General features: G+C 47.5%; 1 protein-coding gene across 1 annotated transcript in view; it reads right to left on the reverse strand.

Annotated features, from left to right (window-relative positions):
• Nucleotides 1–15,610, reverse strand: part of LOC134502423 (maestro heat-like repeat family member 5) — a 94,525-nt gene that overhangs the window by 9,588 nt on the left and 69,327 nt on the right. The window contains exons 19-27 of the mRNA XM_063310763.1: nt 15,224–15,373; nt 14,129–14,286; nt 13,905–14,040; nt 9,513–9,703; nt 5,855–5,992; nt 5,068–5,185; nt 4,658–4,801; nt 1,299–1,475; nt 744–899 (exon numbers count right to left, since the gene is read on the reverse strand). Of these exons, the coding sequence (XP_063166833.1) occupies nt 744–899; nt 1,299–1,475; nt 4,658–4,801; nt 5,068–5,185; nt 5,855–5,992; nt 9,513–9,703; nt 13,905–14,040; nt 14,129–14,286; nt 15,224–15,373 (1,368 nt within the window). The remainder of the gene's footprint in view (nt 1–743; nt 900–1,298; nt 1,476–4,657; nt 4,802–5,067; nt 5,186–5,854; nt 5,993–9,512; nt 9,704–13,904; nt 14,041–14,128; nt 14,287–15,223; nt 15,374–15,610) is intronic.

A 15,610-nucleotide genomic window follows, 5' to 3' on the forward strand; every position in this document is an offset into this window, starting at 1 on the left:
GGGAATAATCTTCTTCCAGAAATACTCTGCGGCACCCCTGCAATTCAGCAGCCACACGCACAGACATCCCACCCCTCTGATGACAGGGGTGCCCACCCTTTTCTAAGCCTTATACTTCTGTTAAGAGTCCTTATACCTCCTAGTGACAGGACATGTTCATTAGACAGAAGGACCAGGGCAAACAGCCTGCACCCAAACTCTCATTTTGTTCTTTCTTTGCTCTCTTCCAAGGTTGCTGGGTTTCCCTCTTTAATTATTGTGCAACTGAAGTCAGTGGTTCCATCCATTAATCTACCTAAGTGTTGGCTTGTGATGATATATTCTAGACCCCACTTGCAAACCAAGTTTGTTCAGATTTGCTGTGCCCCCTTCAAATCCTCTGAAAGATCCTCCAACTTCTGTATTTGTGTTGGTGCTACTGAACCCCGTTCAATCTTCAGCCCCGCAGAAGGGCTTCTTCACTGGAAGCTTAATTTGTTTCTAGATGCAAGGACACATGGCTAAGCCTTTAGGACATGCCTCTGACCAGGGAAGGCCACTGGTCTGTCAGGGTCCGTTCTGTCTACACTGATGGTAGTCAGTGCTTCAGAAGGTGTCCTTCCCAGCCCAACCAGGAGATGCCAGCTGGGACTGGAGCTCTTTACCTTCAGCAGGTGAGCAGATACTCTTCCCCTGAGCTATTGCCCTTCCAATTATGCTGAAGAGATGGTCTTAGCCCCCCCTCTGCAGGCATCTAAACTTGCCATGGCAACTGTGCTCTCCCGATCTTTCAAATGCAGCAGCAGAGGGAGAAGGCTGTAGACTACTTCCTTCTTGAGGAGGGCCTTGTCGGTTTCTTTGGCTCTCATCACCAGCTGCCCAAACAATGAGATGGCAGTTGCACGGACATTGACTCTTTCCTGATGGGAGATACACAAAGCAAGAAACTTGTATGAAGTGTTCCTTGCCAGCCTTTCTTGTGATGGCAGCCCAGCTTTGAAGCTCTTAGGGATCCCAAACTAATTTTCACCTGACAGCAAAAGAGGAGAGAGATTTTAATGGATGACTTGGGAATGTTCAAGTTGTTTGGGGAAAAAAAGGAAAAAACCAGAAACATTCCTCAATCCAAAATATAGATCTAGAAAATTGCCCTTACCCATTTCAGACATCCTCCCCACTTCCAAGATGAGCATTCCAGAAATCCAAGCATTCTTGTTTCCTGAATTTGCTAGTCTCCAAGGGCTTGACACCCCTGGACTGATTTAGCAGGTGTTGTTAAGTTTTTATGGAAGCCCTAACCCCATTTCTTCAAAACTTACATCTTCAAAAAATGAGCGGACATTCAGAGCAAGATCAACACAGAGGAGCCCAATTCCCTGGCCATCCATCTCATAGAGTGTGGTCATTATGTCATTCAGCCCTTCCAGAACATCTTCTGCATGTCCACTGAAAATAGAGTTGATCATTGTTGGAAGCTGGTCTCGTAGGGACTTAACCTGAGCAGACAAGAGAGAGGACAAACACAGTTTTGAGAGGGAAGTTTGGTGGTGGTTCTCAAACAGGGAACTGCAGGTGAGAATGCAACCCCTGCCTATGGAGATGTCTTCCCTGCCTCTTCCTGCATTCTTCTTTGAAAAGAAACAGCATTTAAGAGGCTTTGCAAATGTTACCTCCTGCAGCTTCAGAAGTGTCCCTTCCAAATCTGACTTAGATCTCCCTCTACATGGCTTCTGCTGAACTTGGTACAATCACCTGCTAGCAAGGCTACACAAGACTGCTGCCTTATTCTTATGATAAGGCACGAGGGGTCTGTCCTCAGAGTTAGCGACTGTCACTGTGGGTGACTGGGTGCTAGCCCTGTTGAGTGAGCGGGACTGTAAAGACTTTGAGAGGAATTGGTGGTGGCCACTTTCCAGGGAGTAAACTCAGGGGAGGGAACAATCTGGCAGGGGGTTCAGTGGGAGAGTTTGCAGCAGTTGGACAAGGAGGGGGCAGATGCAGGCTGTAGCCCACCCTTGGCCACAGAAGCTCTCTGGGAGCCCTGAGCAGGTGATTCTCTCTTGGCCAAACTACCACACAGGGGCCACTCTGTATGCACCTTGATCTGTAGAAAAGGTAGGATATAAATCAGATCCCTCCCTCCCTCCCCTCCTCTCTAGCCAATAGATTCTTGGCTCACCTGAGAAGGGAACAAGATAAATAAATGCTTCTATTGTAGGCATCCATGCCAGTAAGGTAATGCTCAAGATCCTGCAAGGTAGACTTCAGCAATTCACAGAGCGAGAATTGTCAGATGTACAAGCTGGGTTTAGAAAAGGCAGAGGAACTAGGGACCAAATTGCCAATATCCACTGGATAATGGAAAAAGCCAGGGAGTTTCAGAAAAGCATCTATTTCTGTTTTATTGACTATTCTAAAGCCTTTGACTGTGTGGACCATAACAAATTGTGGCAAGTTCTTAGCGGTATGGGGATACCAAGTCATCTTGTCTGCCTCCTGAAGAATCTGTATAAAGACCAAGTAGCAACAGTAAGAACAGACCTTGGAACAACAGACTGGTTTAAGATTGGGAACGGAGTACGGCAGGGCTGTATCCTCTCACCCTACCTATTCAACTTGTGCACAGAACACATCCTGCAACATGCTGGGCTTGAGGAATCCAAGGCTGGAGTTAAAATCGCTGGAGGAAACATTAACAATCTCAGATATGCAGATGATACCACTTTGATGGCTGAAAGCGAAGAGGAACTGAGGAGCCTTATGAGGAAGGTGAAAGAAGAAAGTGCAAAAGCTGGCTTGCAGCTAAACCTCAAAAAAACCAAGATTATGGCAACCAGCTTGATTGATAACTGGCAAATAGAGGGAGAAAACGTAGAGGCAGTGAAAGACTTTGTATTCCTAGGTGCGAAGATTACTGCAGATGCTGACTGCAGTCAGGAAATCAGAAGACGTTTAATCCTTGGAAGAAGAGCAATGACAAATCTGGATAAAATAGTTAAGAGCAGAGACACTGACAACAAAGGTCCGCATAGTTAAAGCAATGGTGTTCCCCATAGTAACACATGGCTGCGAGAGGTGGACCATAAGGAAGGCTGAGAGAAGGAAGATCGATGCTTTTGAACTGTGGTGTTGGAGGAAAATTCTGAGAGTGCCTTGGACTGCCAGAAGATCAAACCAGTCCATCCTCCAGGAAATAAAGCCAGACTGCTCACTTGAGGGAATGATATTAAAGGCAAAACTAAAATACTTTGGCCACATCATGAGAAGACAGGACACCCTGGAGAAGATGCTGATGCTGGGGAGAGTGGAAGGGAAAAGGAAGAGGGGCCGACCAAGGGCAAGATAGATAGATGATATTCTAGAGGTGACGGACTCGTCCCTGGGGGAGCTGGGGGTGTTGACGACCGACAGGAAGCTCTGGCGTGGGCTGGTCCATGAAGTCACGAAGAGTCGGAAGTGACTGAACGAATAAACAACAACAACAATTGTAGGCGTCTGTTCCTTACCACGATAGCACAAAATGGATGAAATGTGCTCTATGACACTGCAGGCCAGTCCGCAAGGGGTGAGGTTTGCATTAGGACCTTTTGCTGTCTCCCCCCCCCTTCTACTGCTGTCAGACATGAATGTGGTCAAAGCTTTCCAGAGACATGAGCAACATGGCTAGGAAATAAACCTCTGTTGTAATACAGGAATAGTACCAATCGAAGCGAAATATACAGGAATAGTAGCCTGCACAAAGAGATGAATTTATTTGTTTAATGTGTTTGATGGACCCTTCCAAGTCCTGTGAACCACCTTGACCATTGGGAAGATTACTGAAAGGATCACGTGGATCCATCACGCCCACATGAAGCCTGCTGTTTTTGATTCCAGTCCAGGCAAACATGCAGGATCTCTACTCAAGCTGAAGAGAGTTCCTGGTACAGATAACTGGGCCTTAGCCTACTTGTTTGGGTAATACTGGCAGTTTGCCCATTAGAAATGAACTTTATTAACTTTTGTCAAATGGAACTATTTGCTTGCATTGTAGTTGTTTATCTTATGTGTTCGTAATTTGTGGATTTTGTTGTACTTTTGGATGTTGTTGCTTTCAGTATCTAGGTAATTTACCTATTGTATGTTCTAGCTTTTTAATATTTGCAAACCTCATGCTGCTAAACTCACTATGCATATAGAGATTGAGGAAATTAACCAGATAAGTATAAATTAAAGATGAGCCTTTAAAAGATGTTTCTTTAAAGGCTTAAAGGGGGAAGTGTTGGAAAGTAATTATTAGAAAGCTAAACTAATGCCATTTTAGAAGGGAAGTTAATGCTTTGCCATTATACAGAAGCAAGAGAGTAAAATAAGGATAAAAATAGGCAGATAAGAAAGGAATGAGGAGAAACCATTAGGCTGCAGCAACAGAGATAAGACATGTCAATTAGAACAGTGAGAAATCAGGCTATGCCTTATTAGGAAACTAAAACTTGAGGATTTTAGAATTAAGACGCACAAACTGGTTCTTTATCCCTGACTATAAAAGGGTGTTGCACCCCTTGCACTGTGCCTGGGCCACACTCAATGCTCTTGTCTTGTGTGCTAATAGATTTCTGAACTCTGATTTATGGTGTCTGGTGTTTGACCTGAGCAGGGAGTGAATCACCGAGAAGACATTTATTGTAACAGCTCTTACCTTCCCTTGTTCGAAAACAAAACTGTTGAGCCCTTTCACACAGAGATCTTGGACCACAGGATTGTGAGCCACCAAGCCCTCCTCCAGATGGTCCTTCAGGCTGAATCTGTTCATCATCTTGATGGCAGATGGACTTTTGAGAAACTGAAGAGGCAAAATGCAACAGAGATCAGCCTGCGACCTTTTTAAATTTATTAGCAAACAATTGTGCATGGGACAGAAAGGCATGAACAGGCTTATGGGAGGACACGTCTCTGTGTGTGTGCACGTGCATGTATGTGCTTGCAGCAAACTTGAAAATAGGGCCGCTTGAACCAGCTCCGCTGGAGGCAGCATCTTCCACAAAGCCCAGCCTTGCCTGGTGACTTTCAGGTGAGGGACAACCTCCAAGGCAAGAGTAGAGTCCTCACCTCAATCACGAGTGCCAAGGCCGTCATCTTCTTCAGCTCGTCCTCCTCACTGCTGAGAATGAGAGCAGCCTCCCCAAAGACTCCTGGGATTTGGGCACTGTTGCACTCCGTCATGGCCCTGCAGAACGAGCAGCAGAGCCAAAGTGATGCTGATCTCATCGCCAAACAGGCTGAGAGCAGTGCTTAAGCAGGTGCAGAGGGCTGCGGGGGACAGCCAGGGTAGCTGCCCAGCCGCTCCCCCAGGTGCTGGCCCCGGAGGGCTTTGCTTAGTCGCTTCTCCCTTGGTAAGACAGTGAGGAGAGAGGGACGCTGCCCTTCTGCCCTCACTTCCTAGTTGCCCTGTTGTTGCAGGGGAGCCAGGAGGGGCCCAAGGAGAGCCTCATGTGCCATGCCCCCCGCACCCGATGGCTTCCGGTAGGAAGAAGGATGGGAAAGGGGTGCTGTCCAAAGGCTCATTTTCAGCTCACTTTCTCACTCCCTAAAATTGGGCTGATTAAAAGAGATAACTTGCCCCACCCTAGCCCAAAGGGAACTGTTCAACAGGGAAAAGAATGCTCCCCACCCTCCCGGAGAAGAGATCTGGCTCAAGAGTCTTGCCCAGAGATTGTGCCTAGGAAGAGAGGGAGGGCCACTGCCATGTTGCCATCTCTCACCACTGGCATTGCTGTGAAGGAGCTGGATGGAGAAAAGGAAGCAGCAGGGGAGGGGTGGGAAGGGCAGATGGCAGCAGCGCAGTGCTGAGCCATTGTGTGTGTGTGTGTGGGAGACTTATGGCCAGGCCTCTTACCGTGCCAGCAGACGTGTGCCCTGTAAAAAGTGCTCGGGGGTGCTGAGCACCACCCATCCTTGCTGGAACTCAATGCAGGCATAGACTGCCCAGTCCCCAGCGACAGAGAACAGATTCTTCACAATCTCCACCGACATGCTATAAATGGAAAGGAGAATCACTTATGTTGTCCCCCTCTTGCGCTGTGCCCCGTCCTTTCTGAGGCCAAAGTGGACCTTGGGCCACCCCTTTTCGGAAGGAGTATGTTCCACCCCAGGACTAGGGCTCAGTCTGGGAGGGGGGTTCCTCTGTTGCCATCAATGTGGGGGCTGCTGGGAAGTGGGTAGTGCCACCTGGGCCTGCATCACCAGGAGGGGTGGGCCAAAAGCAGGGCCTCCCACCTCTCTGCTCCAGCCTCACCCCACGTCTTTTGCCCCTTTGCGGCGTTCCATTTGCCTATGAGTCAGCGCAGCCAGACCCACTGCAGAAAGCCCATGGCTGGGGCCGATCTTGGAATGGCCAGACGGACCTCCCTGCTGGGGAGGTGGGGGGTATCACTTAGTAGAGGGCTGCTGAGAAGCGGCTTTCATTGTGCAAAGAGAATGGTGTGCAGGCCCAGACCTTCTGGTGGTCCCTTCAGTGAGTCAGGCTGGTTGGGCCTTCCTGCAGCCTCGAGGGGGCTCGGGAGGGCTTCCTTTGGTTTCCTCTTGTGCTGCCATCGACCACCCCCCCCGCCCAACTCCCGCCTGCTGGCCTCTTTAACCAATGTCCTGAACTGGCAATCGGATTCCCTTCAGACGCAGCCAAGCTCTGGAAAAGGGGCGGCACTAGGGAAGGTCGGATGGCGGGGAGGGATAGGCATCAGTTGCTGTCCGCGATTCTCTACCTCTGAGGCCTTTCTGAAAGGGGATCTGATGGCCCATCCTGCCTGGCAGGGTTGCGAGTGCAGACATTTTGGCTGGCAGGGCAAGGCTCGGCTTCCTCAGTCGCTCGCCCTTTCTTCGGACCAGCCTGGCAAAGCTGCGGCCCGTGGTGCCCTCCCCAGCCCCAGCACGGCCATGCTTTAGCCCTCCTTAGCTGCCCAGGGTGTTCATGCACCTTTTTAGACAAGAAGCTGCTAAAAAGCCTAACATTTGGCTTTTAATTGTATTTATTTATTTATCAGATTTGTCACCGCTCATCTCCTCCAACCGGAGGGACTCTAGGCAGTTTACAATATAGAATAAATATACAATAAAAATTTAAATAAATATACAATAATATTCTAATAAAATCCCATTAAAACTAAAACAATTTCTTAACTACCCCAGCTCATAAAATCCAGATGGCTATAATCTCTTCAATCATTATGTAGGAGGGGCACTTTAAGGCACCAGCCAACCCAAAGTATGTCGATTCTCCTCCCTGCCCCAAGCCCGGTGGCAGAGCCAGGTCTTCAACTTCCTCCGGAAGGCTAGGAGCAATGGGGCTAATCTCACCTCCGGGGGCAAGAAGTTCCAAAGGGCGGGCGCTACTGCCAAGAAGGCCCGCCTCCTGGACCCCGCCAGAGGGAATTCTCTTATTGACAGGGTCCGCAGCATGCCCTCTCTGCATGAGCGGGTGGGACGGGCTGATGATACGGGGAAGAGGCGGTCCCTCAGGTAACCCAGTCCCATGCCATGTAGGGCTTTAAAGGTGACAACCAACACCTTGAATTGGACCTGGAAGCAAACTGGTATCCAATGCAGCTCACGTAGCAAAGGTGTTATGTGCGCCCTCCTAGGGGCGCCAAAAATAGCCCGTGCGGCCGCATTCTGGACCAGCTGAAGCTTCTGGATACTCTTCAAGGGTAGCCCCATGTAGAGTGCATTGCAGTAGTCTATATGGGAGATAACAAGGGCATGAGTGACCCTCCGAAGGGCTTCCCGATCCAGGAAAGGGCGCAACTGGTGCACAACACGAAGCTGTGCAAAGTCCCTTCTGGCCACGGCTGCCACCTGCTCTTCGAGCAGGAGCCGTGAGTCCATGAGGACCCCCAGATTACGCACCGGGTCTGTCTGGGGCAGTGCAACCCCATCCAGAACTAAAGATGACAAAGTCCTGGATACTGAGGAACCCTTAACCCACAGCCACTCTGTCTTACCAGGGTTCAGCTGAAGCCTGTTGTTCCCCATCCAGACCCCTACAGCCCCCAGGCACCAAGAGAGGGCAATCACAGCATCACTTACCTCCCCCGGGATGGAGATATACAATTGAGTATCGTCGGCATACTGATGATACCTCATCCCGTGGTGATGGATGATCTCACCCAGCGGTTTCATGTAGATGTTAAATAGGAGAGGAGAGAGAACCGAACCCTGCGGCACCCCACAAAGGAGAGGTCGAGGGTTGGATCTCTCCCCCCCTATCACCACCGACTGGGACCAGCCCTGGAGGAAGGAGGTGAACCTGCGCAAAACTATGCCGCCCACCTCCAACTCCCTGAGCCGACCCAAAAGGTTACCATGGTTGATGGTATCGAAAGCCACTGAGAGGTCAAGAAGAGCGAGGATGGATGCGCTACCCCCATCCCGCTCCCGCCAGAGATCATCCATAAGTGCGACCAATGCACTTAATTGTTAGTTGGTTTTAGTACTGATGATATTAATAATTTCCATCTGTAGTTTTAACTTTTTATATTCTGTTTTTGTTTTTCATTCTGGTAGCCATCAGCCCACCACAGCAAAAAGGTGGGGAAAACCCCACATAAATCACTTCATTAAAAGATGCCACGGCGGGCTGTCCGAGGCGCAGCGGGGCGCCGAGCTACAAGCCCGAGTGGACCCCGCCGAGGCCGGTCCTTCTAGGCCGATGAGGGCGCGCTTGAAATGCTCGGCCCCCTTCTGGCCAGGCGGTGGAAGGACATGGAAGGGGGGCGTGGCCGCAAGGGGCCTGGCTGCGGGCAAGGGGCCTGACTGCAGGAGCGCGTGGGGAGGAAGGGAAAGGGAGATGGGCAGCTACCTTCCTTTGCCAGCAGGGGGCGCTGCAGGGTTCTCCCGGGGACGGGGACGAGACCGGGGCTCGGAACTCTCCTGCTCAGCAGGCCCGCAGCCGGGGTCTGTCACCCGGGGCAGATGTGGATTCCGCGCCCATTTTGGCGCCCCCTCCCCAGCGCGGCTCCCGGGGCACATACCCCGCTTGCTGCCCCTAGTTGCGACCCTGCTGCTCAGCGACCTCTTCGCGACGTTTCAGGCCCCCAAACATTTATTCTATGAAAATCATCATCATCATCGCCATCGCCACGACAACTCAAGGCTGCTCTCGCTGGCTGGCGGCTGACCATCCGACCCTGGGTAATACTGTCTCGCCACTACCCCTCACCTTCAGGAGTACGGACTGGCGCAGAGCTGTACAGAGGCCCCAAAGGAATAATTGACTCCAATTGACCTTCCATCTTTTACGGACCACCCATTGACCCCCGCCCCCGCAGCCATTTATCAATATTGGCCACTTTGGGGAACCCTGGACTAGGCCCAGCAGAGAAGCCGCTGGGGGGTGGGGGGTGGGTGGGAGGTAGTGTGCTGTCCTGAGGCAGAGGGGTCAAGTGGGGTGGCTGGGGGGGGCACCTCCCCTTGCAGACCCTGCACTGTGCGGGGGGGGGGGCGAGTTAGGGGGCATCTGGGCAGAGAGGGCGCAACCCTCCAGTGTGCCGGTTTGGTACCTCTGGAAGCTGAGCGCTGTGGGATTTTCCCTCAGGATGACCTCCTGCCTGGCTTTTAAGTTCTCTGGCAAGTTCAGCTGCATCACGTAAAGGACCTGCTTCAGCAGAGGGATGAAGAGCTGAAGATGCATCTCTGCCAGGGCTGCCCGATATGCTGGGATGCGGAAGGTCTCATAGATGACGTTCATTGCCTGGTGGAGAGAAATCAGGGGACGCGGCCCTCAGTGGAGTGGCTCCCTTTTATTCTTGCTGACTGCAGAGGGAAGAGTGAATGGCCTCGAGGGACAGGAGGAAGAGCTGCTACCAGGAGAAGAGGGGCTTGAGCCCAGGCCAAGAAACTGACTTGAGGAAATGTCTCCGACAGCCCCCTCCCTGGTTCACTCAAAGGTAAAGTGAGAGGAGGGTGGGGGGAAGCTCCTTTGAACTTGCAAGATTCTGTTACTGAAGCTGTTCCAATAAGAGGAGTCCTGATCTGCATAGCCTTGGTTTCTTAGTCTGGTCTTCCTTGTTGGTTGACACTGACCTTAAAGTCACCATACTTAGAATTAGGATTCAGAGGAGTTTTTTGGAGGAAGTTGCTGATTTACTTGGACAGTAAGTGGTTCTCTGTTGAAGACGGAAGGGGTCATCCTTGACGTACAGGTAGTCTTTGCTTAATGACTGCCCTGTTTAGCAACCATTCAAAGTTATAATGGCACTGAAAAAGTAACTTTACAACCAGTCCTCACACTTACGACTATCGCAGCATCCCCACGGTCATGTGATCAACATTTGGGCGCTTCATAACCGGCTTCCGACAAGCAAAGTTAGTGGAGAAGCCAGCAGTAAAATTGTAAGTCACATGATGTCTCGCTTAACAACTGAATGGGAAGTGACGCCGTAAGTCCGTCGTCCCATTTTGCTTAGCAACCGCATTGCTTAGAGATGGAGTTGCTGGTCCTAATTGTGGTCGCTAAGCCAGGACTACCTGTATTTGGGGTGCTAACATGCTTTAGCACTAAAGTTTGGTCCCGGGACTGGTTTGGTATCATTGGTTCTTAACTTCACTTGAGCCTGGGAAACAGCTCCTGCCATATCTTAGTGTCTTTGGGGCCCCTGACTAACCCTGCTTTTAATTTTCTTTATAGCTGCAGCTATACTACACACAGTTCTTTTATTGAATGAAACAGCAGGAAGAAAAAATATTGCTATAAACGGGGATGGAAATATATATACTCTTGAAGTCAAGGGCAAATTAGTTTGTTAACATTAGTAGCTTAGACTGACTATAGAGAGCCAGTTTGGTGTTGTGGTTAAGGCATCAGGCTAGAAACTGGGAGTTCTAGTCCTACCTTTGGCACAAAGCCAGCTGGGTGACCTTGGGCCAGTCACTCTCCCTCAGCCCTAGGAACGAGGCAATGGCAAACCACTTCTGAAAAACCTTGCCAAGAAAACTGCAGGGACTTGTCCAGGCAGTCTCCGAGAATCAGACAAGATTGAACGGATTAAAAAAAAAGACTGAGTATACATTGCAGTTATTTCAGAAGTTTTTGCATTAAGTTGCGGGAGAAATCAGTTTCAGTCAATTTCTTTGTGTTGATTATTTTAAGGATTTTTCTGGACTAGACTTTTGCCTCCCTAATTCACAACGGTGGCAATTTAATCAATTTAAGCATGTTTTAATGGCTCAATACACATTGGATCCTCTGTCTGCTCCTAAGAAACCTGAGGTGCTTTCATTTTTTTATAGAGCTGATATCTGAAACCAAACCCACATTGTATTTGTAAAAATATGTTTTTAAAGTTGATATTAATGACATGGATTAAACAATTGGAACACCCAATAATGGAACATTGATGGTTGCAGGTCATAAAAAATGTCACCCTTGTTTCAGTGGATTTAAGGTAATAAAAATATTTTATTTCAAGTCTACTGGGTATCCCAAAGAATGTATCTGAAAGGATGGATGTCAAATTTCCTTTGTTGGTAATGTAAAAAATATGAAAGATTTGGCCTTGTGAATTACATTTTTTTGGAATAAGAGATGCCTACAGTGCCACTGAACGAGTCTGGCCAAGCACTGATACGAGCCTGTATTAAGGGCTCAGATGGACTTGGAATTATAATTTTAAATGCCTATAAAGAGCTTTGAATTAATTAGAATAAATTTTCCCCTGGGAAAATGGTTTGTTTTGAGGATTTTTTTAATGATAAGGGGACTTTGAAGGTTGGACACTAGAGGGAGCTAGAGAATAAAGGATAAAATGGAGCAGAAATTTATAATACAAACCTGGGAATATCTGTTTGCCAGCTCTTTAAAAAATAAATTGCTAGACAAAATTGACAGAGCATGTTATAATGGAATTACAGAACAAGAACAAGTTGCAGCAGATGATTTTGAAATTATTTTGAAGGAGGACTTAAATGTAACAAGTAATGAGAAAAATACGGAGAAAGATATGGGCACACAAATGGATCCGATGGATGATGTATTTCCAAAAGGAGATGTACATATATTGAATCAAGAAATTGACTTGGATAATTTTTTTACTGGATATATAGAAGAGTTCTGCTAAGGTTTTGAAGGACTTTATTAGAGATGACAAATAAAAGGACAACTTCTACTTACTGGGTATACAAAAGAAACCTGCTGAAGTTCTGAAAGAGTTTTGGCTTGAAACACAGATGAACAGAATGTATTTTAAGATACTTTTAAAAAAAATCATGGAAGGAATACAAGGTTGGCTTATCTGAACATGGTTAAAGGAGAAAAAGAGCTACATCTAGTTACCCTTATTGGACTTTTGCTGACAAGGAATGGCTGACAGAGCATTTGGATTTTGCTTTTTTTTTATTCCATAGATGAGATACGGGGTGAAGAGAGATTATGTTTTATTTAGAGATGGTGATAAGCTACTAAAATTGTTTTTATTTGCTGGGATGAAAGGGGAAGTTACTTCTTTCTTTTTTCTATTTTTCTTTTTTCACATTATTTTCTTCTCTTTTGTATTTTTCCATATTGGCTTTTATTCTTTTCATTTATAATTCTCAATAACATTATTTGAAAAAAATTGACACAATAAGTTCTCCTTTGGCATAAATGTCATGACATTTTGTGGCAATAATTAATTATCATTTATTTTCTTTAATGCAGATTTAGAAACTTTTAAGTATTTTTTGATATTGGATGGATATCTGATATGCATACATAGTTTCCCCCCTTTCTTCTTTTTGCTGTTTCTTTGTTTGAGTTATAAGTTTTTTTTCTTTTTTTCTAGATCTGTGCATTGCTTTTTGTAAAATTTGTTCAGATAAAGAACCTTTAATTAAAAAGAAACTTTAATTAATAAGGTGTTCAGAAAGGGGAGGGCAGTGAGCCCAGAGGGTTTATCTGTCCACCCCTTTGCTTAACTTGCCATCCACCTGCAAGTCGGGACCCCGCATGAGATTGGCGCTGGCAACGCTAGAGGCCAGGATCCCAAGAGCAGACCGGGCTGTCATCCAAACGGGGTGCACATGCCCTCTACATGGAAGAAACTTTGAAACGTTTGTTCACGTTAAAAGAAACGTGCCCTGGGAGAAACTTTGATATAGACCAGCCTTTCTCAACCTTCTGACCCTGGAGGAACCCTTGAGGTATTTTTCAAGCCTCAGGGAACCCCTGCAACTTCTGGCTCAAATATAGGCCAGGTTGCAAAATTATTATATTTGTTTCATGTGTAGGCCTGCAAATATGCAGTAACAGCATTATTAAACTAAAAATAAAGAACGAAACTTACCTCTTTAATGTGAAGTTGCCTGAATTTGAAATAACCTTTTAAATAAATCATGATCCTCCAGTGACCTCTTGTGGAACCCTAGGGTGCCACGGAAGCGTGGTTGAGAAACCCAGATCTAAACAATATGCAGGAAGGCTACAGATTGGAGCAAGGACAGCAAATTTTCTGCTGACTCAGGGAAGGGATAGCCCTTTAATGGAGCTATGAGGAAAAGCCTTGAGGACAACCACTGGTGTTCTTTTCCTAAATCCTGGAGCATCCCCTCTATATGACTATCTAAGCGATATGGAAGGGGCACCGTAAGCAATATAAAATGCCCTGAGTGACTCACTGGCCAGGAAGGACATTTATTTATTATATTTTTATGGATGAGGTTTGGTTACCAAATCAATTGAGATGGATTCTAGACAGGGTACAGAACAGAGGCTAATGGTAAAATGTAAGATGGTAATTAAAAAATACAACAAAAGAACAATTATTGCCTTTCCTCCATGAGAAAAGGAAACCTGCTTTTGAGTTTTTTCTTTCTAATCAGGGAAGAGAAGCCTCCAGCAGGCCACAAAATGCAGCTCAGAAGAGGGATGTGGCCAGTCCCGTGGACCAGGGCCAGTGGCACTGTGGGACGTCACCTACCGCCAGAGATGTGGCTGTGCTGTCTTCTCTGTCCTCAGAAGTGCCCTTCACCTGCAGATTCTTCAGTAAGAGGTGCAGGATTTGCACAGCCACCTTGGGGCTGGAAGCCATGGCTGTCCAGAGTTCACTGGCCTGTCTGGGAAATCAACATAAGCCTGAAAGTCACAAATGGGAGCGGTACTTGGGGGGGAGAATCAGCCTGTAAGGGTGATTAGTGGTCCTACCTGTTGAGGGGTATGGAAAATGCTAGGCAGCTCTGCATCACTTTCTCCAGGTGATACGGGATCATCAAGGTTAGAGCCCTTAGCACCACTTTCCGGGTCCAGTAGGAAGCGTGGCGTAGCTGCAAGCACATGTAGATGCCGCCAACAACATCTCTGATCTGCATCAAACAGGAGAAACACTGAGTTGAGTTGTCACCTGCAAAAGGGGGGACAGTTTATAGATCCATGTATTGATTGCAAGGTCTAGAACATTCCGCCTCCCTGGGCTTGGGAAGGCTGCACGAGCCGTCTAACCAACTTCTGCTTTCTTTTTATGGCCAGATTATTTGAGGAGGAACGTTGTTTCACGCCATGCTGGACTATAGGCTTACTGCGATTCTTTAATAGCTATCAGTTGGCCATGAAGCCATTTACAGTATATCCTGCTCTACTTCAGAAGGCCCTGGGGGGTTTACAGTAATTGCAAAGAAGATAAAAACAAGTGTAATGAAAATAGTCAACAGAATCCAGAACCATGAAAATCAAGTATCAAGGCTGTATCAGCTCATCAGCTCTTCCAGGTAGAGCAGGTGAGGAAGCAGAGACTACAAGCAATACCAGCATCTACTTTATTGAGATAAGGGCTCATAACAGAATCTTGAAAGGCTGACAGGGTTTCTCCTCCCCTCCCTCTTATACCCAAGAGGGTCAAGGGGGGCCCACCTTAAGTCTCTTCCTTGCTGTCTCCCATCAGTTTAGCAAGTAAATGAAGGACAAGCTCCTTCTGTACCATAGGATGTGAGAATGTGTTTCCCAGGGTCTGAATTGTAACACTCAGTTACAATTGAGTGGAGCCCAATATTGGTCAGACTAGGACAGAGAAGGGAAGCCAATGTCACCACAGACAAAAAGACAAGGAGTTCTCCTGACAGACCCATTTGTTCACCCAGGGTGAACAGGGTGAGATCAGACATGCTTAGAGTCATTCATGAGTGGGGTGGCCTCTAACCTCAGAGCGAGCAACCAAGAAATAAATACTGTAAATAAAATTGCTGCATTTTAAGTAGCAGGAAAAATGTGAGGGAGGGGATGGACAGTGCAGCTAAAAACACTCACCCTTTCCACCTTCATGGCATGGTTCTGCAGAACTGCACCGAGGACCTCTTCTGCTGCCTTCAGTACTTCTGGGCTGGACCCTCTCAAATAGTCCAGGACAGAGAGCAGGAGGTTGGTCAACTGAGCTGAGAAGAGCTGGTCACTGCAATGCTGCAAAGAGGAGCACAAGATTTGGCAGGCATTCATCACATCCTTGGGAGAAGACAGGGCCAGAATGCTCTCAGGCAGCTCTGAACCCTTCCTGGAGAGTTTCTACAGTGAAAGATACAGAAGACCAAGCAGGAGAGGAGAGGAAGAGCCTTTTGGCTGGATGAGACATGGAATGGGTTCTCCTGACAGCGCTGACAAGATGGAGTGGCTGTGGGTCCTTGGGTCTTCCAGTATTGG

This window comes from Candoia aspera, chromosome 8 (assembly GCF_035149785.1).
Source record: "Candoia aspera isolate rCanAsp1 chromosome 8, rCanAsp1.hap2, whole genome shotgun sequence".
NCBI classification, from domain to species: Eukaryota; Metazoa; Chordata; class Lepidosauria; order Squamata; family Boidae; genus Candoia; species Candoia aspera.